Source organism: Scardinius erythrophthalmus, assembly GCF_964197995.2.
Source record: "Scardinius erythrophthalmus genome assembly, chromosome: 18".
Taxonomy (NCBI): domain Eukaryota; kingdom Metazoa; phylum Chordata; class Actinopteri; order Cypriniformes; family Leuciscidae; genus Scardinius; species Scardinius erythrophthalmus.
The window spans coordinates 31,938,385-31,964,371 of NC_138238.1; the positions used below are offsets into that span (position 1 = coordinate 31,938,385).

General features: G+C 43.2%; 1 protein-coding gene across 1 annotated transcript; it reads right to left on the reverse strand.

Moving 5' to 3' along the window:
- Window positions 1-21,598: 21,598 nt before the first annotated feature.
- LOC308706654 (proliferation marker protein Ki-67-like) lies at window positions 21,599-25,222 on the reverse strand. Its single transcript, XM_081392426.1, has 5 exons — window positions 25,096-25,222; window positions 22,799-22,880; window positions 22,564-22,679; window positions 22,394-22,466; window positions 21,599-22,295 (listed from the first exon to the last, which is right to left on the reverse strand). The coding sequence occupies exons 1-5, from the start codon at window positions 25,185-25,187 to the stop codon at window positions 22,155-22,157; spliced, it is 504 nt and encodes a 167-aa protein (XP_081248552.1). The 5' UTR covers window positions 25,188-25,222; the 3' UTR covers window positions 21,599-22,154.
- Between the last annotated feature and the right edge of the window lie 765 nt (window positions 25,223-25,987).

The window sequence follows — 25,987 nt, forward strand, 5'->3', positions numbered from 1 at the left end:
TTTTATTTTTGAACTTTTGTCACAGGAACACAGTAACTTGGAAAAATCCTCACGTTGACATCCCTCACAATGCCCTTGCAATCTGAATTGGCACTAATGACTCTGCCAAGCTTGAATTGTCCCCGTAGTGCATTTTGGTCACATAACCAGACAATGTCTCTTGCAGTTACGTTTCTCTGGGTAGTGTGCCACTTGCTTCTCACAAACAAATTGGGCCCAGCGAGTTGACTCCAGCACCTCCAGAATTTAGTCACCTCTGCTTGCATCGCTCTGAGTCTTTTGTAAGGGTAGCTAGTAAAGTCAAAGGTTCTAATGTCCCCGCTGTGAGATGCTCGACCAAGGAGGAGAGTATTGGGTGTGATATACTGAATACAGTCTTCTCGACTTTGCACCCTCGCATCGATTGGGCGCTCATTTGCGAGATTGGCTGCTAAGAGAAGGGTTGTCTGGAACTCACTGTAACTGAGACCTGCTTCTTTCCCAAGCCCTTGAAGTGCCCTTTTTACAATGTGTACAGCGGCTTCTGCAGCACCTTTTCTATGTGGAGAATCAGCCGGATGGATTTTCCATATCCACTCCGTCCCATCTTTAGCTGTGGCCTCCTCCAGGGCTGCCTTGTCCTGGCCATCCAAGAATCTGTACAATTCCTCCAAGACTGGTTTAGCTCCTATGAAATTGGTGCCTGGATCTGACCAAATCTTTCTTGGGTGCCCTCTGATTGCTGTAAATCTTTGATAGGCCATTAGGAAACCTTCTGTTGATAGGGAGTTTGCTAGTTCTATATGGATGGCTCTGCTAGCCATGCGGCAAAAGACAACCCCCCAGACCTTTAGTGCCACCCTTTTCTTGATGTCATCCTTCACTTGATAGGGTCCAAAGAGGTCCACAGTAGTGAACTCGAACGGCGCAGCAGGTTCAGTTATTTCTGGCGGCAAGTCGCCAATTACTTGTTGACATTTCCTTGCTTTAATCTTCCTGCAGACTATACAGCCATCAACAACCTTCTGGGCAATTCTCCTTGCCCTAATGACCCATGCCTTCCTTCTCATCTTGAGCAAAGTTCCAGCCACCCCATCATGACTTCCACTGTGGGCCTCTCGAGCCAACAATGTAGACACCCATGTGTCATAGGGCAAGATGGGGACCGCAACTTGATCATTTTTAAAACTTTGCACTCGGCCTCCACAAACCAACAGCCCAGAAACTCGCTCTTTGTAAACCACTAGTCTGTCTGTAGTGGTGCAAGGGAAGGTTGAGCCTTCTTGGGCTGCAAGAAAAATGTATCTTAGGGCCTCTTCTCGTTCTCTTACTGAGATGACTCCTGCTGAAGAAACAGCCTCCCACTTTGGACTATTTGCAGTTTGACTGTGTCCTATGAACCTCTTTGCTGCTCTCCAGATCCATGCAACTGTTTTTTCCAGATGGGCTAGAACACTGAACTGCTTAACATCCACCAGGTTCCGGATAGCTGCAGATGGTCTCCTTGGTCCTATTTGGACCTGGTTCTGCCTTTGCTCTGCTTCCGGTGCCTTTATCTTGGCCCTTGTAAGAGCCGTAGCAAATGCCTTCTTCTGCAATCTGTCAATGCTTTCTCTGGCAGCCACTGCTAGTTCTTTAGCTGACCTCATTGGCCACTCATTCTCTGGCAAACCCAGAAAATTTGGCCCTTTTTGCCACTCTAAGTCTTCATTCAGGTCTTGAGGGCTTGCTCCTCTTGTGATTATGTCAGCAATATTTTGTGAACCAGGTATCCACCTCCAATCCTGGATCCTAGTGCTGGTTTGAATCTCACCAATCCTATTCGCGAAAAATGTTTGATAGCCATCGCTCTCTCGTTGGACAGCACCGAGGACTGTTCGACTATCAACAAAATGGTACCACCTTTCAACTTTAATTTGGCTGTGCTGCTCAAAGTACTTCTTTAGCCTTGAGCCAAACACTGCTCCACAAATCTCTGCTTTAACGGTGTCGCCTTTTTGGTCCAGGGGAGTTAACTTTGCCTTGGATTCCACCAGCCTAATAATTGAACCCTGGGCTGAGTTCCACCTGAGATACATTACTGCTCCATAGGCATGCTCACTCCCATCGGAGAACGTAATTGCCCATGGTTCACCTGCAGAGCATGGGGGAGTCAGTGATCTGGTGAACTTGACTTTGCCAAGTTCAATGTACTCTTCAAAGAGCTTGATCGCATCTTCCCTGAGGCCATCTGAGAGTGCTGTGTCCCACGTCTCTTTGACAGGACACTTTTCCATTTTCGCCTCCTGAAATGCCTTGCGTACCAGAATAGCCCCCTTCTGCTTAGCAGGAGTTACCAGGCCCACTGGGTCGTATAGCCCTGATACCTGGCTGAGCAGCTCTCTCCTTGTTAGGGGATTTGGTGTCTGTGTTCTAACTTGCCCTTGCAGAAGATCTTGGTTCACCTGCAGAGCATGGGGGAGTCAGTGATCTGGTGAACTTGACTTTGCCAAGTTCAATGTACTCTTCAAAGAGCTTGATCGCATCTTCCCTGAGGCCATCTGAGAGTGCTGTGTCCCACGTCTCTTTGACAGGACACTTTTCCATTTTCGCCTCCTGAAATGCCTTGCGTACCAGAATAGCCCCCTTCTGCTTAGCAGGAGTTACCAGGCCCACTGGGTCGTATAGCCCTGATACCTGGCTGAGCAGCTCTCTCCTTGTTAGGGGATTTGGTGTCTGTGTTCTAACTTGCCCTTGCAGAAGATCTTGGCCCAGTCGTATCTTCCTCTTTCTCCTCGAAAAATTGATTGCAACCATTACATAAAGTTTATCTTCCTCTACCATGTAACCCAGCCCTGACGAAAAAGAAGTTTATTCAAGTGTTCTATTAGTATACTTCTTTTAAACTAAAAATAAGAAAGTATACTTTCAGTCTACTTTTTATATACTTCTCAAAAATATACTTTATGTACTTCTTAAGTATACTTGACTTGTACTGACAGAAACGTCTAAGTATATTTGGCCTATACTTGTACTCAATCTTGTGATCGAGATATACTTAAAATTTTAATTATTCAAAGTATACTTGGCTTGTAGTTGTGTTAACTCTTTTGATCGAGTAGCCTATTAAATATACTTTTTTTACATTGTTTTTCATATAGCCTACAGTCTTATGAAACTTTGTTTTAAAATATTGATTAAAATGTTGATATAAAACCGATATGTTTCTAATTCTGCGTATCTGAATTTTTTTGTAGGCTAGTCCACTGGTAGTGTACTTATTTACTTTAAATAAACTTTTCCCCACCATTGACTGAATTTTCCAGCTATCCATGTTTTCACTGGTATACGGTAGGGGGCGCTATGACAGTTCTAGTACAGAATCTCTGGATCAAAACACAGGAGAAGAAGAAGCTGAACCATGTGATAGAAGATTGCTCTCTCAAAATGTAAAATAATGTGATCATCAAACATTAAACAGCTTGTAAATCAAAACTGCTTAATGTTTCCAAATGAAATGAAGCGTAGGCCTAACCCATGAAGAGAAAACGACTGTGAAGCTTTGGGGGTGTTGGACTCGATCTACTCCACCTGTGTTTTGATCATCGTTCTGGATCTGATCAAGGCGTAGTCTTTGACAAAAATGTGATTTTCTCAACTATTTTCTTTTTCATTTTAACAAAATGTTGCCTTTCTTTATGAAACTTACTGACATTCGAGTGTTGATAAAAAAGGATGCATGAAGCTAATAAAATGTTTTTAAAATTAAAGTAGAGTTAAAGGTATTTTTCAAGTATAAAAAATGTTAAGTTCACTTAAAGAAAAATACTAGTTTAGTAGTTTTATACTACAGGTTTTCTTTAAGTGAACTTAACATCATACTTATAGTTTACCATTTATATATTATTTTTACTCTTTTAGTGTACTCTCAGTAAACTTGTAGTATAAAACTACTAAACTGGTAGTTTACTGAGAGTACACTAAAAGAGTAAAAATAATATATAAATGGTAAACTATAAGCATGATGTTAAGTTCACTTAAAGAAAACTTGTAGTACAAAACTACTAAACTAGTAGTTTACTGAGAGTACATTAAAAGAAAACTTGTAGTATAAAACCACTAAACTAGTAGTTTACTGAGAGTATACTTCAAAGTTGCTACAAGTATTAAAATAGTAAACTACTAGTATACTCATAAGTTCACTTGCAGTACAAATGAGAAACATAATTATGAACTAGTTGTGCACTTAAAGTTTACTACTGTTACACTTATAGTACACTTAAACATATACTTTTATATACTTCAAGTGGGCCAATTTAGTCCCAAGCGGTATTAAAATAGTACACTTACAAGTTTACTACTAGTACATATTGACATTAGTATACTTACTACATAAAGTATACTTAAAAATATACTTGAACATTACTCAAGTATACTTCATAAAATGAACTTGAAGTATACTTTTTTTTTTCGTAAGGGAGTCCAATGCGCCTTGTTGTCACCATCACACAGCTGATTTGGTAGGATCAAGGTCTTTGTTCCGTCTCCCTCCAGAATGCAATCCGGTCTGCCGCTACCCTCCGTCCTCCCACTTTGCCCAGAAAAGACCCAAGGTTTGAGCTCAAAACCTCCCGCCCTTAGGATCTGCTCGACATTTGCTGTGATAGTTTTCAGCTGGTTTGGGTCATCATGGGACGTAAGGATGTTGTCAACATAACTATCCCGTTGAAGCACTTGACGCTTCTCCTTCAGGTGAGTAAAAGGAGGGAGGTTGGCAGTTTCTCGCATTGCCAGCTGTGCAATGCACCCGGCTGGTTTGTCGCCAATGTTTACTCGAGTGATTGCATATTCCTCCAGCTCTTCATCCTCAGAGTCCCGCCAGAGAAATCTATGCAGGTGCACTTCCCGATCTTCCAACCAAACTGAGTTGTACATCTTTTTTATATCACCTAGTTAGTGCAGCATATACTCCACCCCTAAATCTGAGAAGGACAGCACGAATCTGGTTGAGGACATCTGGACCTTTCATTAACAGGTCATTCAAACTAACACCTCTAAACCTTTGGCTGCTGTTCCACACGAGTCTCACAAGGGTTGTAATGGAGTGTGGGTTAGGAGCAATCAGGTTACTCACATACCAAACTGGCCCATCCCAGTTGGCAATCATGCCCTCTGTCAATTTAATCCCAGCCCTTCGATTCACCATGTCATGCACTTGGGCTGCGTAGGCAACTTTCCATTCCGATTCTTTGGTCAGCTGTTTCTCTGTTCTCAGAAACGTGGCCTCGACTGCCCACTTATTGTTTGGCAAAGAATCTTCCAACCAAGGATATCTGGCATGCCAATGTGGTTCTTTACTGTGGCTGTCACCTGTGACATGTGTGAGGCCTCCTCTTACTACTAAGAGTTCCCTCTCCTCAGCAAGAGTCATCTCTTTACCACCTGGCTGACAGTTTCCACTGCGGCAGCCCCCACACTTTGGCTTGCATGCCGCACCAATACTTTCCCATCTCCACCACTCTAGGAAGCCCCGGTTGGTGGACGAAGTACTTGCTTCTTGAAACTCAACCCAAGCCGGTTTGCTAGATAGATGTCCTTCTGGGCTCCTGCCAATGATCTCTTCGTATTTCACCGCAGCTGTTCTCATTGACCTGGCAAAATGTGTCTTGGACATATGGGCTGATACAGTAAGTTCCTCAAAGAGTTCCGGATGAGTCCCTCCAATAGTCTTTCCTAGTGGTCCATCCCAAAGCACTAAGTCCCCAACGACTCTGCTCCTCTGAGGCTGTCCTTCTCTATGGCTTATGAGCAGACTTATTTCTTTTGGTCTCACAAGCTCCTCAAGTGGTACGTCTGGAAAGAACTTCTGCAATTGCTTCGCTGTTACACTGTTGTGGAAGTCTGCAATGCTGTCCAGTCCATAACAAACCAGTTGGTATGATTTAAGAGTGCCCTTGGGGGTGTTAATGCGGATCTTTAGGAGGTACCGCCTCGTCTTCACGTGAACCTTCATTCCTCCAACTCCATGAACAACAAGAGCAATTTCTTCACTTCTGAGGTCCAGTCTGCTTGCTGCCGTGTGGGTTATATAATTTGTGTCGGAAGCCAGATCAATTAACGTCCCGACTCGCTGCCCAGCATTTGCGGTGACTTCGAGGAGCATCATAATCACCGGCAGCTCCTGCACCCCACTTTCCATGAGAAGGCTTGACTGATCTTTTACAGTACTGAAGGTTTGCAATGCGGTATTTGAGAATACATCCCTACATTGTTTAACCAACTCTGGAGGGAGTTTACTAAAGAACTTCTCCTGTTCTTCTGTGTACTTCCTTCTACTTTTATCTTCCTCTGGGGCAAATCTGCTTCTTCTCTGACCAGTGCTGCTTTTCTTCATTTCAGCATTTGGACACAGATAATAATGATGCTCCGGAGCCTGCTCATCCTTGCAATTTTGGTTTCTGCAGAGAAATTCGGGCTTGCAGCATAAACTGCCATTATGAACTTCAAGACACCTTTTGCATGCCCCCAACTTTTTCACTGCCACCTGCTTCTCTGCCAGCTTTAACGCTCGAAACGATTTGCAAAAATAGAGTTTCCACTTGTGTTTTCCGTCACCACAGATGACACATCTCGTATGGTCATCGCCTGACTTTGTAGCCTTGGTCCTGGCATACCTCTGCTCAATCCTGGTTTCTCTCCTACTTGGCTCTTCATCCCTCAGTTGCTCAAGTTGCTCATAAATGCTTTCTTGCCTTTTGAGAAATGCCAAAAGGCTGTCAAACCGATTTTCAGGTGCAACGGCATTTGTTTTGTCCACAGTATAAACAAGCCATTCTTCTTTTAAGTGACTCTGGAAGTTTTCTTTCAATTGATTTGGTTACCAATGGATTTTTGATAGCACCTGTGTCTCCAAGGTCACTCAAGTCTTTAAGTGCTTTCTCCACCGCTTGAATTAATTCCACTATTCTCCGTGGTTGATAACCTTTAACAGCTGGCATTTTTTGTAACTCCTCAACTATCTCAATAGCTATGGATGTTTGATTCCCGTAGCGATTCTCTAGAACACGGAAGATGTCATCTGCAGTGTTGTATGAAATTAGGCGAAGGTCCCTTCTGATTTTGTCCTCGAGACTGTCCAGCAACTGAACTTTTTTCACCTCTCTGGAACCAGTCGGTTCACCCTGCCTCTGCAGTGCTTCCCAGTCTTTTCTCCACCTATAAAAATCACGTCTATTTCCAGTGAACTTTGGAAGAGCTGTTGGTCTCAATTTGATGGTTGCAACAGGATAACTTGAAGTCACTGCTATCCGTGATAGGCGCTCAGCCTCTTCCTTCACCCTTACCTCTATAAAGTCAGTCTTTCTGGAAACCAACTTGGGGATTGGAAGTTCAAGCACCTTTAGATGTTCCTGGATGTTCTCCTTATCTTCTGGTGGGATCCATTGTTTCCACCGACTATGCACCTCCTTTGCAGTTTTTACCAATCCCTGTAGGAGGTTAAGCATAAAGTCATAGCCCTCCTGATTCCCACTGGGCCTTATAGCACTTATGCATTCCCACTCGACATCTGCTGCCTTAAGTGCTATGGACAATTCAGCAGCTCCAAAGTTAGACCAAAGAGCCTTCTGAATGAGATCTTTGACCTCTTTTAGTTTCAACTCACACTCATTTGCAGTTTTTTCTAGGTCAGCTTTTTGCTGTTCAGTTAACACACACTCCTCTTCTGTGTCCAGCTCCGCCTCCCAATCTGCAATGAATCCAGCCTCCACATCGTTATTTGCTTCCATGACTTTTTCAGCTTCCCTTTTGAGTTTATTGAAACCGTCTCTGAGTTCTTCCTCAGACATGTCTTTATAGGTCCTCGACATACTGTTGATATGCCGAGAAAAAGATCTTTTTGCAGTTGTTCTCTCCACTTTAAGTTGCTCAACTGATTTCAGTCACAGATCACTTCTGAGTCGGTTTTTCACTGTCAAGTTATCTTTTTAGATTGTGCAGCTTCCCCATTTGAACGAGAATATGTCTACTTAAAGATTTTGAACTGGATTCCATTTAATGACTGAACAGCTGTTTCTTTTCTACTTTTTTATTTTTTCAGATTCAGTAGTTCACTTCTTTTTCTCTTGAGTTCTCATCAGTGCAATTCATTGTCAGTTGTACCATTAGCCATTTGCCATTAGGTGAAAAACCTTTAAATACAAAATAAAAATAAATCAAATACATACTTATTTCACCTGAAGGTACATTAAGCAGAACAACTACACATACATCAATACCTTTTGCTCATTAAGCATCAGCATATCGCTTCTTTCACAACATAGAATCTCATAATCACATTCAGTAATATTTGACCATGTAATAATTTCTTTCAAGTTCACAACAAGCCGTAGAAAAGAGTCTACAAACAACTATCAACTGATTTATCTGTTATCACTTCACCATGCTCGTTAACCTGAATAAACATAATTTTAATTAACAATCCCCACTCAACTTCCTTTTATCACCGCACACAACCATGTTTGTACTTAAACATCAGAATCACAAATACAATCAACTAACATTTAACACCGAAGTGACAAACCAAACCAACTATTCACTACAGCTCCAAACTAATTTGACAGCAGTAGTAATCTCTGGTAAAACGTTTGTCACAACCCTCAACTGTTCAGCATCTTACCGGCTGCCTCTTCAGACTTTGTAGACATCTCAGACCTGCACAGTCTTACCGCTGATCACACCGCGTTTGCATTCTCTTTAACAGTCTTGATCTTTCCCGGTATTTGTTTGTATTGTATGATACATGCTCTGTCCCGGAAACGATGACGATGCCGTGTGTCTTTTTAAACTTTCCGTGTAGTCCTTCAGCGTCGGTTGGTTCCGTTGATCTCTCCGGTAGTTTGACTTGACACTCACATATGTGTCAGTAGCCTAATAAAAATACATTTCCATTGAAATACGATACGTAAGTAATTATCACATAAAATAATTAGTATTTTTAAATACTTAAATTAGGTCCAAGAACTGTATCTGAAATTGAAATGAATGCTGATAAAATCTAGAATAATGGGCAATAAATAAATCCTACAACTGTCTACATAAGAAATGACATTGTTGCACACATAGGTGTTTTCATTTTTGATTACCTACAATTACCTACCATTGTTGCACACATTGGCATTATTGTAAAACTCTAGACTGAGTGATCAGAATCTTATACCACCCCGATTTTCATGCACAGTCTGTTTCTTTTCTAGGAGACATCATCTCGTCTGAGGGAGTACGTATGGACACTGACATGGTTAAGGCTGTGGTAGATTGACCAAGCCCAGATTCCCGTAAGGCCCTACAGAGGTTTCTGGGGTTCGCCAATTTCTATCGGCGTTTTATTCACAATTTCAGCCAACTAGCCGCTCCTCTGACTGCCTTGACCTCCCCCAGAACTATGTTGAGGTGGTCTGATACAGTGGAGGCTGTATTCGCCAACTGAAAAGTCGCTTCGTTTCGGCTCCCATCTTGATAGCCCCTGATACCTCACGTCAGTTTGTGGTGGAGGTCGACGCGTCAGAGGTGGGGGTAGGCGCAGTTCTTTCCCAACGTTCTCCCACAGACGACAAGATGCATCCGTGCACATTTTTATCTCATCGATTATCTCCTGCCGAACGTAACTATGACATTGGTAACAGAGTTGTTAGCAGTCAAATTAGTGTTAGAGGAAAGGCGTCATTGGTTAGAAGGGTCGGGGGTACCTTTTATCGTCTGGACTGATCACAAGAATTTGGAATATATCAGAACCGCCAAAAGACTTAACTCCAGGCAGGCTCGGTGGGCCCTTTTTTTTCGGTCGTTTTGATTTTTCTCTCTCGTACCGCCCGGGTTCCAAGAACATCAAACCCGATGCTTTATCACGTATTTTTGACCATTACGAACGCCCGTCCACTCCCGAGTACATTTTACCAGAGACCCTATTTGTCTCCACACTCACATGGGAGATCAAATCGAAGGTCAAGACGGCCTTAGAAGGGGTACCACCTCCGCCCGGTGGCCCACCGAAACGTTTATTTGTACCGGAGGAAGTAAGGTCTGACGTTATTCAGTGGGGGCATTGTTCTAACGTGGTTTATCATCCAGGAGTTAATTGCACCAGTTTTTTGGTCAGGCAACGATTCTGGTGGCCACTTATGGCTCGTGACATTCGCAGTTTTGTTTTGGCTTGCTCGGTTTGTACCACTGGTAAGACTTCTAATCAACCCCCAGATGGGTTACTCCAACCGCTGTCTGTCCCTTCGAGACCCTGGTCCCACATTGCGCTAGATTTCATCACCGCCCTCCCACCCTCCCAGGGGAAGACGGTCGTTTTGACCGTAGTGGACCGGTTCTCGAAGGCGGCTCATTTCATTCCCTTGCCTAAATTACCCTCTGCCAAGGAGACAGTGGTGGCTGTGGTTGACCACGTTTTTCGCTTACATGGCCTCCCGATGGACGTGGTCTCCGACAGGGGTCCTCAGTTTGTGTCCAAATTTTGGCGAGAGTTTTGTACACTACTGGGAGCGACTGTCAGTCTGTCCTCTGGGGTTTATCCCCAAAGCAATGGTCAAACCGAGAGAGCCAACCAGGATCTGGAGAGAGTGTTGCGATGTTTAGTTTCCAAGAATCTCAATGGTTGAGTACGCTCGTCGCTTATAACTCGTTACCAGTGTCATCCACGGGCCTATCTCCGTTTGAGTGTAGTGTAGGTTATCAGCCACCAGTTTTTCCTAGCCTGGAATCCGAAGTTGCGGTCCCCTCCGCCCACGCTTTCGTCCAGAGGTGTCGCAACACATGGACCAGAGCCCATGAGACTCTGCTCCAGGTGGGGGCGCGCACCAAGCCCTAGGCTGATCGCCACCGGTCGAAGCCTCCTGTATACGTCGTTGGTCAAAAAGTGTGGCTTTCAACTAAGAACATTCCACTCCGTTCCGTCTCTAATAAATTTGCTCCCAAATTTATCGGCCCGTTTACTGTCACCAAGATCCGGTGGCAGTCTGACTCAAACTTCATCCTGTGTACAGGTGAATTCATTCCGTCTTTCATGTATCCAAATTAAAACCAGTATTTCATTTTCGCCTTAATCCGCCGGCACCGGTTCCCCCTCCGCTGCGACTCGTAGATGGAGAACCAACATATTCGATCAACCGTATTCTGGACTCGAGATGGAGGGGCCGCGGATTCCAGTACCTGGTGGACTCGGAAGGTTACGGTCTGGAGGACAGAAGTTGGGTACCTGCTAGAGACATCCTCAATCACTCCCTTATCGATGATTACAATTGACAGGTAAGGGTGTCTGGGAACGCCAGGCGGCGTTCCTAGGAGGGGGGGTACAGTCACTGTTCACGAATTCTCTGCCTTTTTCTTGTCTCGTGTGATTGTTGTGTTGTGTGTTAATTAGTGTGGATGTGTCCTCCGATGATCGCTGATCAGCAACGCCAGCTGATTCCCATCTGCTCACCTATTTATTCTCTGTGACCGGTGTTTTCTGTTGTCAGAGCTTTGTGGTGTATTCCGGTGTTTGTTCCTGTCCCGTTTGGCTGTTCCCTGTGATCTACGTTCCAGTTGAATTATTCGTCGTGTCTTCATCTCTGTTCTTCGTCGTCACCCGCCTGGATTCGGATCATCACTGTGTTCATCACTCATCACCAGCCCGGTTGCTCGTCGAGGTCCCTGCATCACTCTCCCGTCTCCTGTGTGTCGTGCTTTGGACTCTCTGGCCACTTTGTTTATTATTTAATAAACACACTTTTACCTGCTATTGTCTCCTCTCTTGCATTCATGACAATATCTTGATTCCCGGAGTCACTGTTCTGTGATCCCACGAAGAATTTGTCAGGAGTAGACACCAGGCTTGGTCAACTTCATGCATTGCAAATTCTGAATAACAACTGCAAGAGAGATAGCTTACTATACTATGCTGTAGTAAAAGTCTCAAGTTCAAGTGTCATCAGTGAAGTAAACCTGCCCATATGCTAAAATAACCAGTAAACCTAGATCCTGTGGCCAAGTATATTCAACCAATTATTTATAGAAAGGTCAAAGTGAGACAGAGTTCAAATATATGTCAGACACATATGTCCATCTTTTGGACATATTGTCATCTTTACAGGGAGCCACTTAAGTATAGAAACGTTACCCATGTGTCACAAGACATCACGTAGACATAGACATCTCCTAAACAGTACAGGACTACCACTGATACCTAACCTTACAATATTGGAGTAGGAATTCAATAGTATCATGAACAAATAACTGAAATTAATTGCTGAGCTTGTAGGTAATCAAAAATGAAAACACCTATGTTTAAATTAGGCAAGTATTTGTGTTTTTCCTTGCAAAAGTCTGATATTTGAAGCTGATAATTTATATTCAAATTTCAAATAGTAAATAGCTAGGTTAAATGAGCACCGAAAAGTAACATCTCTGCTGTACATTATAATCAGATTTTATGCTTGTAAAATTGGAGCTTTAATTGTGCTTGAAGTCATGATGAAATGAAAGTATCAACAGATCTTTTTTTTTTCTCTTACTGTGACATACTTCCTTATGTAACAGATTGTCTAAAAAGAAAGTAGGGCTATGTATGTATCGTTTGTTGATTGATTTTGAGATATGGGTGTTGGACTCAAAAATGGAGGCAGATGTAAGAAGCAAATGTAGGAGTGAAAGGGAAAAAAGGCAATAGGCTCAATATGGGAAAAACACGCATTCCATAATAGATGCCAGTCTAGATGGATTAAAATTGCTAGAGGTGTCCCTGTCTGTGATGTATGGCTCCAGGAAGTTGAGGATGGACATATATTTCCACCTCCGATGGCAGGTTACCAAATGAGAAAGCAACAGCGAATGACAAAATAATCACCACTGAATCTTTATTATGCTACCACAGATACACTTATACAAGTCATCAAACAAAACTATTTTAAAGACCATCAAAGCAAAACAGAAGTAGCCTATATATAATTAAAACAAACTAACTCAATGGCTGTTGGCTCAGTGCTCGGAGCATATCCTATAACGATAAGTCACTGGCAAATCAGTGGCTGTAATTAAATCATATCACATGATACAATGTAGAAACTATCGAGCATACATAAACAGTTATCAAAAAAGAAGAAAAATTAACTTCATTCAGCACTGAAAAAAATTTTCTACGATCCGAGCACCGTGCACTAATATTTTCAGTGGCGCTTTAACACGAAACAGGAAACTCGTGAATATTCATATAAGCTCTGCCCAGTGTCACCGAAATTCTCAGACACGGTGAATAGTTCAGAACACCGGCCTCACGCTGTTCTCTCACGGCCCTCAGCCTCGTCCTGCTTGTCACAGTATACAACTTATATAGACCTTATGCGCCACTGAAACATGAGCACAGCCATCTTTAGAATATTGTCTCTGAACTTCCGTTTTAGCAGTAGCTCTGCATATTTCTATGGCATCGCTGTGGAAGAGTAATTAGCTGGTGAAGTGGATTTACTTATTGTAGAGTTAACGAAAGTTATCACGAGCATTGTAACGTTTAAAGCAGATTTCTTAACATATGTCAGTAGACCGGGAAGATTTTAAAACGGTCAGTTCATTCATAAATTCTTAAGATCGCTCTGGAAATACAAATCGGAAGACAAAAGACAACAAGCGCAGCGCTGAAAAGGTGCGGGGCTACATAGGTCTATAAAACTTACATTTTTAACTTGCATCACAAAAAAAAAAACTACAGAAATATTTTTTGAGTCATTGAAAAATTATAAGTGACATTGAAAAAAAAAATATTGAACATTTCTAATTAACCCATTTTTAACTTAAATTTTATTTATTAACCATTCTCTCAATAAGAGAAAATAGTCGGTCCATTCTCTCCCTGCTTTCCTGTGCTCTCCTTTCCTCTACCTCTCGTTGAAAATTAATGTCTTCCCTAAGTAACTCGACCAGCTCATCGACATGGCCTCTTTTTCTCTTGGCTGGTGGTGATCGTGGCTCCTCCTCATCTTCGTCATCCACTGCTGAACTTGGCCCTGATGTTTCCTCAGGGATGGAGTCAAGTAGGACAGGGGGGTTGGTGAAATGCCTCTGTCCCAACACCTCATCCATGAGGGCAAACCACGGCCAAGTTTCAGCACTCGCTCCCTTACACTTGCAATCCTACAGCAGAGCAAATAAACCATGACTGTTAACAAAAACAACAACAGCACAATAAATTTCAGCAAAGACGTGCCAATTAACTTGCTTACTTTGTATTTTTTTTTAAGTACTTCCATTTTCTTCCGGCCTCTGTGGGAGTGACTTTCCCCAGCAGGCCCATTTTCTTCAGAACTGTCCTAAAACAAGAGAAAAAGGAAACACTTATGAAAAACATTAAGACGGGTGTAATCTTGACATAAATGCAATCTTAACATTATAAAATATGACACAAAAGGACATGCATACAAAAGTCATCAAGTTTGGTTAAAACATTTGTAAACATACCTTGCATGACAGCACTACAAAAAACAACAAAGTGAAAGACTATTGCCTTATCTCCTGGTTGTCTTATTGTTGTGGGCTTTGTATAGGGTAAGGACTATTTGCTATAATACACAAGATAGCCTAGTGGAAATAGGCCTTACCCCCAAGCCACACTGTCCAAGTTATTGTCCCCGGTAAATAAATGGTCATTGTCAGCCCTCATTTTAATAAATTCAGCTGTCCGCACATGGAGCCCTAAAAAAATAATAATAATATTACAAGTTTTGCAACGAAGGGCACATTTGAAGTCGCTTTAGAATCGGGGTAGCCTTTGGCTGGATCCCAAATGGCACACTCCGGCCCAAATGGCACACTCCGGCCCAAATGGCACACTCCGGCCCTCCTTCGAGTTCACACTTGGTGACTTCAGGGCGCTGGCCTCGAGTCCACAAGGGCATGCAAGAGTGTATTTTGGGACAGGCTTGATGACATCATGCCACCATGCCACCGAAAGTCAAACAGCCACGAATCTCTACCCTCATTTATCTGATTGGGCGTTCACAATGATTTCTGGGTAGGCAATTTGAGTGGAAGGTACGAAAGTGCGGGCTTCGCCGAAGTCGGGGCACAAAGGCGCCGCTCGCAAGCACACTCCTGAGCGCTGAAATGCCGAATGGGACACTCTACAGACTCGTACACTTGGCGAGCATGCACAATTTGAGGCCACGAGACCACAAGTCCACATGAAGTGTGCCATTTGGGATCCAGCCTTCGTCGCGCTGATGTGACGCAATCGCACTTTAAATGCCTCTCCGGAGGATGTAGCCTCTCACTTGGGACAAAGCTCATGTTATAAACAGTCACTTGTCACCAACTAGTGGCATAAGTATAACACCTCCGCTTTAGGGTGTGTCTGTTGCGAGTGTATTTAATCAAAAAAAATGTTCAACACACGGACAATATAATCATCAGAGATGCACAAGATTGGGAAAAATAGGCAAGCTTTGTTTCCAAATGCTCCAAGTACAGATATTCTGTCAATTTTATAAACTTTTGTAAACCTACCCAGTATAATCACAATGAACACATCCAAACTGAAATATTTAATATATATAACAACTCCAAAGCATCTAATTTGTATATAAAATTATTTACGCACTAAATCCAGCATAAACTCTGGCACAATCTGCATATTTTTAAACTCAGATGTCACAACCCGAACCTCACAGCGATTGGCTGCCAACCTCTTTTTTCGCTTGATATTTGCATAAAGTCAAGAACTTATCTCCATACCGGCGTGATGACTCCAACTTCCAACCAGATGGAACTGGATAATATTCTGAATGTTCTGATCCAATCTGACTTCTGACCTGTAATGCCGCCTGAATCATAATCATACACTGTTCGCTCGTTGGCCAGAGGAGAACTGGCCCCTGACTGAGCATGGGTTCTCCCAAGTTTTTTTTCTCTATTCTGTCACCTGATGGAGTTTTGGTTCCTTGCCACTGTTGCCTTGGCTTTTGTCTTGCTTAGTTGGGGACATTTAATATTCAACATTACTGATCTGCCTTACTTAAGGTGGACGATGATGCAATTTTCTTCTAGAAACATACTTTGCTGTATTATTTTCATGTTATCACTGTGAAGCTGCTTTGATACAATCTGTATTGTAAAAAGCGCTATATGAATAAAGGTGACTTGACTTGAACTGCCCAACCTTTTGACGCTCTCTACTCTTTCAATCCCACAATGCACTGCGTGAGCGTGAAGCTCCATTTCCATAGGAATGCACAGAAAACGCTCGCTCTGCTCCGCTCACTCTGATGTCAGTGATGTCGCTATCGTAGACATCAGTGTTTATATCCGAACTATAAACTTTTATCCCAGTACTTCTGTGATAATTTTAATATTTGCAAGACAGAAACAACGATACTGTGTGGTTGAAAATAATGTTTGTGAAGCTGTTTCATACCTACACATAATAACTGTTTTCTCTGGGTCAGCAGCTGCGCAAACACATATTTGAATGTTCCATTGTGATTTTGTCAAATGTTTAATAGACAGAGGCGAATTGTTGTCATTTAGGAATGAGATTGAGTGTGCGATTACTTATGCATCTCTACTTCTAAGTTGTTAAAAATAGTTGTGTTCATGAGGAGAAAAACAGAAGAAAGACTCGGTCTCACCTTTGATCCTATAACTAGATATTGCTTTAATCTCGTGTGGACCACCTTGGACTTCAGACCTATTGCCAGAATTTGATCTTACGGATGTTCTTCGTGACATTTTCACTTCAGTGTTCTTGCCTATTGGCCTGGAGTCTGAGGCTGGCCCAAAGGCATTTGGAGATCAAGGCTCTGATCCTGTGATCCAACACTTCTCCTTCCTTCCGGGGATTTAGGAGTTCCCTTTCGAGGGAACTCGCGATGCGTCAACGACGCTTTGGGAACGCCTCCGCGTGATTACGTCTGAAGCACGTATGTCAACTAGTCCAATAGGTAGAATGAGCGTCATGGGCGGGTGACGTCATGACCAGGAAAGGATAAAAGCACATCCGGTGCAACCGGCATTAGCTTTTCTGCCTCAGCAAAGCGCTATATGTCAAAACTGTCTGTATATTTACTGTTTGTTTGTCACTATATATATATATCACTATGGCGAAACAACTATTCAAGCAGTGTGTTCCTCCCTGCCCTCGTTTTCTTACGGGTGGGGATACACACGAGCTTTGTGTAGTTTGTTTGGGAGCGGAGCATGCTATGTCAGCCTTTGAGGGGGCTGACTGTCAGCATTGTGAGCTTCTCCCGCTCCGCATGCTCCGCTCCCGCCTGTCCATGTTTGACGAGAGTGGACAGGCTCGCGAACCTCAGGGTGCTGGACCCGCCGCTGCCGAGGCAGCCCGGAGAAAGCAGACCTGGGGTTCGCAAATGGATCTCTCGGCGGGGGTTGGAGACGGGCTCTGCCTTATCTCCTCCCTTACCCGGGGGATCCAGCGCTCTCTTGCCGGTGTCAGAAGCCCGCCCCGCGGTTACTTTTGCCCAGGAAGAGAGCCCCATGCTTCAGTGCTCTAGCTCCGAGGAGGTAGATGTGCTGAGCATGGCTAGTGACACAAACACACGAGAAGAAAATACGCCATCTTCTTCTCCCGCACATGATGAGCTTGTGGAAGTGATAACACGAGCTGTAGAGAAATTACACATTGAATGGCCATCTGAGAAAAAAGACACTCGCCCTAAAAGCAAACTTGATGAGCGTTTTTTATTATCTAGTGTGTCATCTCCCTCACGGGCACTTCCATTTTTTCCCGATCTGCATAATGAGTTAAGTAGATCGTGGAATAAGCCATATTCGTCACGTCTCTTCAGTCCTCAAGTGCACACATATTCTGATATAAGGGGACTGAAGGAATATGGTTATGGGTCGATGCCCCCGGCAGAACAGACGCTCGCGAGTTATCTTTCTCCCGTGTCAGCATCGTCCCTGAAATCTCCCGTGTTGCCCACTAAACCACTAAAAAATACATCTGCATTAGTGGGCAAAGCTTATACAGCAGCTGGTCAAGCTGGAGCCTGCTTGCACACCATGGCAGTGCTTCAGGCTTATCAGGCGGATTTATTAGGGGATATTGACAAGAGTGAGGGGGTCAGTCCCGACGATATTCAAGAGCTTCGTCGGGCAACGGATCTTTCTCTCAGAGCTACGAAGGAGACCGCTCGTGCTATTGGGCGGTCTATGGCAGCCCTGGTAGCTACTGAGAGACATTTATGGCTTAATCTAGCTGAGATTAAAGACAAAGATCGTGCTTTCTTATTAGATGCACCTATCTCATCATCTGGTCTTTTTGGTGATACTGTCAATACGGTTGTTGAACGTTTTCAAGAAACAAAAAAGCAATCTGAGGCATTTAAAAAATTCATCCCTCGTAAAGTCAAAGCCCCTGAGGATGCTGGGCGTGAGCTTCCTCAAACTAGCACTTTAAAATTTACTCGTGCACAGCAAAAAGAGAGTGTCGCGTCTCGAGCTCCCCCTTTAAAACCTTGGGGACCGAGCTGTCATTCTCAGCCGAAGTCTCCTAAGTCTAAGCCGGATCTGAGGACCGTTCTTATGGCTAAGAAGGCTTCGGCTCAAAAGAGGTCCTGACGCCCTCAGTGTCAGACCATTGAGGACAGCCCCAGCCGGGGTGGAACGGTGTTCACCTCTTGTTACGGTGCCCGTTCCATTTCGGGGTCCTCAGGGAGCCGTTCTGCCAACCCTGCCACCCTTGGTGCTTCAGGGCGCAGCGGTTTCCAGCGAGCTCCTGACTCAGCGTCAACTCGACGTTGCGTCAGACTCGCGCCCTCTGAGGGGGGTTCAAAAACAGTCACTTCGGTTGTTTCCTGCCAGTATGCTTCAGGTCACCGAAGTGGCTGTTCCTTTAATACCAGAGGCCAGTCTCGAGAGACTGGTACCCTTAGTAGATTTTCTGACAGAGTGGAAGAATCTGACGAATATATCTCCATGGGTCCTGCAAACAATAGAGAAGGGTTATCGAATCCAGTTTGGTTCTCCTCCGCCTCGTTTCAACGGGGTGTTACCCACGTTAGTTCACCCCGAGCAGGCTCTGGTAATGGAGCAAGAAGTGGAATCTCTTTTAGCGAAAGGAGCTATAGAGCAGGTGTACTCGCCCGACAGAGAATCAGGGTTTTACAGCCGATACTTCATTGTTCCGAAAAAGGATGGGGGGTTGCGTCCCATTTTAGATCTTCGTCTGTTGAATCGTACGGTCATGAAACTCAAGTTCAAGATGCTCACACTCAAACAGATCGTGACTCAAATCAGATCCGAGGACTGGTTTGTCACAATAGATTTAAAGGACGCTTACTTCCATGTCTCCATCCTCCCTCAACACAGGAAGTTCCTGAGGTTTTCTTTCGGGGGCAAAGAATACCAATATCGGGTGCTTACATTTGGCCTGGCTCTATCACCCCGCACGTTCACGAAATGCGTAGATGCAGCTCTGGCCCCGCTCAGGCTGCAGGGCATACGCATTCTGAACTACATCGACGACTGGCTTATTCTGGCGGAATCAGAGCAGTTAGCGGTTCGGCATCGAGATGTCGTCCTCGCTCACATGAAGAAATTGGGGTTGAGACTCAATACCAAGAAGAGTGTGCTATCTCCACTACAGAGAACCACTTTCCTTGGTGTGGTATGGGATTCAGTCACGATGCGGGCCACATTATCGCCCGTTCGTGTAGCTGCTATCCTCGTAGCCACGAAAGAGTTGAGGCTAGGCCAGTCACGCACTGTGAGACAGTTCGAGAGACTGTTGGGTCTCTTGGCAGCAGCATCCAATGTGATCCCCTTTGGCCTGCTGTACATGAGACCTTTGTAGTGGTGGCTCAGGACCAGAGGGTTCTCCCCGAGGGGAAACCCACTTCGTATGATCAAGATCACGCGGCAGTGTCTCCGCGCCTTGGTTATATGGAGGAAACATTGGTTCCTGTCCCAGGGTCCGGTGTTGGGAGCTCTTTGCCATCGAGTTGCGATCTCGACAGATGCTTCCCTCACCGGCTGGGGAGCGGTAATGGAAGGCCGCTCAGCTCAGGGTCTGTGGAGAGGTCATCATCTTTTGTGGCACATAAATTGCCTGGAGATGATGGCTGTCTTCAATGCGTTGAAGCATTTCCTTCCAGACCTGAGGGGCCATCATGTGCTTGTCCGCACAGACAACACATCAGTGGTCTCTTATATATATCGTCAGGGGGGTCTGCGCTCGCGTCCACTCTGCAAACTGGCGCACCAGATCCTCCTGTGGTCTCTGGGCAAATTACGCTCTCTGAGGGCAGTGTATATACCAGGGGCTCAGAATATAGGAGCAGACTCCCTGTCGAGGCAGGGGCTGAGGCCAGGGGACTGGAGACTCCACCCCGAGGCGGTGGAGCTTATATGGGACTTCTACGGCCGAGCAGAAGTGGATCTTTTTGCGTCTCAGCATACGACGCATTGTCCACTTTGGTTTTCCCTCACTCAGCCAGTGAGCCCCCTGGGGCTGGACGCTATGGTACAGACATGGCCGAGGCTACGTCTGTACGCGTTTCCCCCTGTTGCTCTGCTCCCAGGAGTTCTGGAAAGAGTCCGCCAGGACGGAATAAGTCTACTGCTAGTAGCACCACGTTGGCCAAGCCGTTTTTGGTTTGCGGATCTAATTCAACTCCTCAACGGCCCTCCCTTGGAGATCCCAATCAGGAGAGACCTTCTGTCTCAGGCAGGGGGCACAATATTTCACCCCCGGCCAGAGATTTGGAAACTATGGGTTTGGCCTCTGAGGGGGCCCAACTTATAGAGAGTGGTCTCTCAACCGAGGTTGTTGAGACCATTCTTAGCTCCAGAGCTCCTGCTACGAGGAAATTATACGCACTTAAGTGGAGAGTTTTCACTTCTTGGTGTCACCAGCATCAGTGGGATCCAGTTAACTGTTCAGTAAACACAGTACTTGAATTTCTCCAAGATCGCTTTGAATCAGGTTTATGTCCATCTACCTTAAAAGTCTACGTGGTGGCCATTGCGGCTTTCCACGCCCCGGTGGGTGGTACGTCATTGGGTCGAGACCCCCTGGTCATCCGTTTCCTTCATGGCACCTTGAGGCTGAGGCCTGCAACTCGCACTAGGGTTCCGGCCTGGGACTTGGCGATTGTTCTAGAAGGTCTTTCAGGGGCACCCTTTGAGCCCCTAGAGTTAGTTTCAGAGAAATTTCTGACATTTAAGACTATATTTCTTCTAGCGATCTCGTCCCTAAAAAGAGTCGGAGACCTTCAGGCCCTTTCGGTTTCTCCCACCTGCCTTGAGTTTGCACCCGGGATGGTCAAGGCATTCTTATACCCGAAACAGGGATATGTCCCTAAGGTACCAACCAATATTCCTAGGCCTATTGTGCTGCAGGCTTTCTGTCCTCCTCCCTTTACATCTTCGGACCAGGAAAAACTGAATCTTTTGTGTCCAGTGCGAGCACTCGACACTTATGTCCACAGGGCTGCCCCGTGGAGGAAATCTGATCAGTTATTTGTCTGCTTTGGGTCACCTAAGAAAGGTCTTCCAGCCTCTAAGCAAACAATTAGTAAGTGGATAGTTGAGGCTATTTCTCTTGCCTATGAGTCTTCTGGCCAGCTATGCCCTTTGGTGGTCAGAGCTCATTCTACTAGGGGTATGGCGGCTTCTAAAGCCTTATTATCTGGGGTTTCTCTTCAGGAAGTTTGTGATGCGGCAGGTTGGTCTTCTCCGCTCACATTCGTGAGGTTTTATAGCCTGGACCTGGCTGCTGCCCCAGGTTCTCAGGTGCTTGGTACTTAAGTTGCCGACAGTTTTAACACAGGCAATTGTAAGTCTGGCGTGTTGGGTATTCTCGTTCCCAAAGCGTCGTTGACGCATCGCGAGTTCCCTCGAAAGGGAACGTCTCAGGTTACGACTGTAACCCTAGTTCCCTGTGAAGGGAACGAGACGATGCGTCGCCCGGCCATACTTCCTGCATTCCTGTAATCGACTTTGCTTCGGCTCTAGAAGCTAACGCCGGTTGCACCGGATGTGCTTTTATCCTTTCCTGGTCATGACGTCACCCGCCCATGACGCTCATTGGACGCTCATTGGACGCTCATTGGACGCTATTGGACTAGTTGACATACGTGCTTCAGACGTAATCACGCGGAGGCGTTCCCAAAGCGTCGTTGACGCATCGTCTCGTTCCCTTCTCAGGGAACTAGGGTTACAGTCGTAACCTGAGACGTTTTCTCCTCAGACTGAGGCTCTAAGAGAATTTGCTGGACAACCTCACCAGCACTGGATTTTAAGGATCTTCGCTTCTTGCTTTTTTCCTGCTGGTCTTGCAAAGCCTACAGGATGACAAAACCAAAATTTAACAAAAGAAATAAATAATAAATTAACAAAAATACCCATCATTTGTTTCACAAGACTCACATCAACTACAGACCTGAGCTGTTTTGTCTTTTCCAGCCTTGGACAGCCTCTTCTTCTTCGATGTCTTTGGAGGTGGGTACTCAAACCTAGCATTATGACAAGATGAAACCACACAAAACAAATTAGATTGTAGAAAACTGTAGACTTTTTTTTCATAATAATTATAATAAAAATCAGACTCACCTGAAAGAACGATCAATGATTGTGATGAGATCCCCATGCTTTAACCGTTCAGATTGATTGAGAACTTGTCCATTAATATGTGTGGGGTTCACATAGCTTAAATTGGTCAAAATGAGCTTAAACAAGAGAGAGATAATAAATGAACAGCATGTCATGTGTTCTTATATGCAAAGAAACAGTTTAAGGAAACAAAAGATAAAGTCAAACTTATAGTGTTATACCAAAGCATAATTACCTCGTTGTTCTCATTCAGCTCTATTTTACAGTGCTTTTTAGACACATGCGGCAGCTGAATACAAATATCACAGTCCAGCTTCCTAAAAATGTAAGGAGTCCACATTAAAACTGCTTCTTTGACCATTTGCATTTTTGGTGAATGAGAAATATTAAATTATATAATGCATGTAGTGCATTTATTTATTCAATGCCATATCAGCAACAATGGCTATATGCATGGCAAAAATCTATATTTTTTAAAAAAATTATTACAATATCATTTCAATACGTTGTTTTGCATGTTGATATTCAAAGATGCATCTCCCATTTATTAGGTATTTCTAGTTTCACCATAAATTATTCAAATAGATTCAAATATAATTCTAGCAATAGCGCCTTGCATTAGTGCCTTTTTTCAGGTAACATTCTGTTCATTGATGTTACAGCAAGATGAACGATATATGCACCACACATTCAAAATCATTTGTTGTTCAAGATTCACTCTTGTCCGCTTCATAAACCACTATTATCAACAGACAAAACTTAGTTAATATTTTGCAAAACATAACTGTAAATATAATAAACACAAATGAGTTATAATAAATTATTTAAAACGTTGTGTGCTCCGGTTCTGTTTCCTTGGTCCTAGCTAGACCTTGGGTTTCCTTTCTTGAGTTATAACATGTTTTATATAACATGATATAACTGTTTTATCCTTTGTTGTGTAATTAGAGGAAAAGGCTTCTAAACGGGATAAATATAACATTGAGGCGTGTGATAGTGATGGGTGGAAGTGGTAAAATGATAATATCCTTTTCATTCCTTATTAAATGTGCAATAAGGAATATAATTTCTCCTGTTTTTGTCTCCTTTATCTCTCTTTCAACACAAGAAGCACAAAGGGGATTCAGTGGATCGTGAAGACTCCCTGAACTGACGATGTACACTCACTTTCAGTCTCTGCTCCTTGGATTTTTCAAGCTTTTCCTTGCTCCTTATTTTTATTAAACTTTAAACTTCCCAGTGTTGGTCTTTGTAAAAAAGCGCAGATACACTTAAGCACGATTAGCGCACAATTTAGCACAAAATCTTTAGTTCTATTTAGATTGCTCCTGCTGAATTAAGCATATTTTCTCCTTTCCGTGTCAGTGGGGAAACTTAACTATACATTCATATTGCTTTCTCTAAGCGACTGGATCATCCTTATGCAGCATTGCAAACCATAGTGGAGATTACAAGAACAACATAGAGGAAAGGACAGACAAAATGCTTGACATGCAGTTTATTAGACATTTATAAATCCATTGCGCTAAATCAGTGCAAAATTATATATATATATATATATATATATATATATATATATATATATATATATATATATATAGGTAATTGACAAATAAATAATACATTTGTTTTTAAAAATCTTAAAAAATGTAACCTTTAGATATCACCATGAAAATTACTGAGTTGATTACTTACATCAAGACAAACAAAAAATGTATTACAAGTTTTTTTTAAATTGTTTGTTAACATGGACAAACGGTGCATAATCTAATTACGTATGTGCTAATTTGCATAAATACCACAACAGATCTAAACATTGGGTATAGCCAGGTGAAAATGTCTTGTTGAATCTTGTTGACACATAACAGTAAAATACTTAATGTTAAGGTCACCGTTTGGCCATGTTAACAAACAATTTCAAAAAAACTTGTAATACATTTTTTGTTTGTCTTGATGTAAGTACTCAACTCAGTAATTTTCATGGTGATATCTAAAGGTTACATTTTTTAACGTAAGAAAAAGAATGAATAGGCGTATGAATAGGCTATATTTGGGTTTTTTTCTAAACTTCCCCTAACGGGATTCTTCGGGGCTTTTCTTTCATTACTCAGGACATATTGAGGATACAACATTAGTTGAGTTTGCTTCTGTTGCAATTTGTTCAACCTTTTTTCATAAAATGACTGGTCTAGCCTACTACCCACACAACTCTTTCCCTCCACCCCATTGGAGCTCCAGAGACGGGGAGCTGGTCGTCATTTGACTCTGGCTCTGTTCATGCCATATAAGTAATAACGCATTCTGATTGGCTGCAGAGATCTATGAAGCCTGCCTGGCATCAAAAGATGTGACAACTGGAAATATTTGGCACATGCCCTACTTCGGTTTTACTTGCGATAGTGTGCGTGTTAGTGTTATTGTAATAATTCTATCCATTGTTTTTGTTTTTCACGTGTCTCACTGTAGGCTACTTTAAAAAATGTAAACATTTACAACCATGTGTAAGCCATAAATATAAAATGTCTTACTGACCTTCCGAACATACAGGACGCTGTGAGGGGGAATTCAGTCCCATCTCCTCCTCCATGTCTTTTGATCACGACTATCTTCCCCAGCAAAGGCATTTTAAAGCAATTTACCTTGTTTAGCAAACACAAAAGACAACATTTTAAAAGAAAGTCCGTGACTTATGAACATTTTCATCGACGTAAATGCAATATTTTACAGTAGCCTATCGTTTCATTAATCTTTAATAACTTGAATATCATCATTGACGATACATAGGCTACTACAACACAATTCCATTAATGCATAGGCTACTTTCTTCATATAGTTTACATTCACATGAAGTTAGCTACAGTTGAAAACGCGAGATTAGACATTTAAAACATTAACGTTAACTTACATAACAGGAATAAAGCACAGGTATAAATCCACATTTTACGTAGTTTTAGTGACCGACTGGAATAAAATTTTGTTCACAATATTTATGACCACATTCAATGAAAGTAAATCTACCGATATGTTCTGATTGTTAAAGGAAATACACATCTGTAGAGCTACAGATGTGTATTTCCTTTAACAATCAGAACATATCGGTAGATATGGATTCAAGCTCTTGAATAGTGTCAGTTTAAGCCGTTCCTTTGTTTCCGTGAAATGAAACGTCTCTTTACCTGAAGTTTATCTGGCCGCTCCTGTCGTTACTAGCTCAAAAACCACAAGCACCAACATTAATTTAACACACTGCCCATCGGCATCGACAGACACACATACTATGAAGGTAAAATTATGCCATAAAGTATTGCATGCGCAGGGTAAGATTTGTGAAAGTGTACATAAGTTTGCAAGCGTAAATTAAATTTGCATGCGCAAGAGAAGATTTGTAAAGGTGTAAATCGCCTTTCAAGTGTAAGAAAAAAAT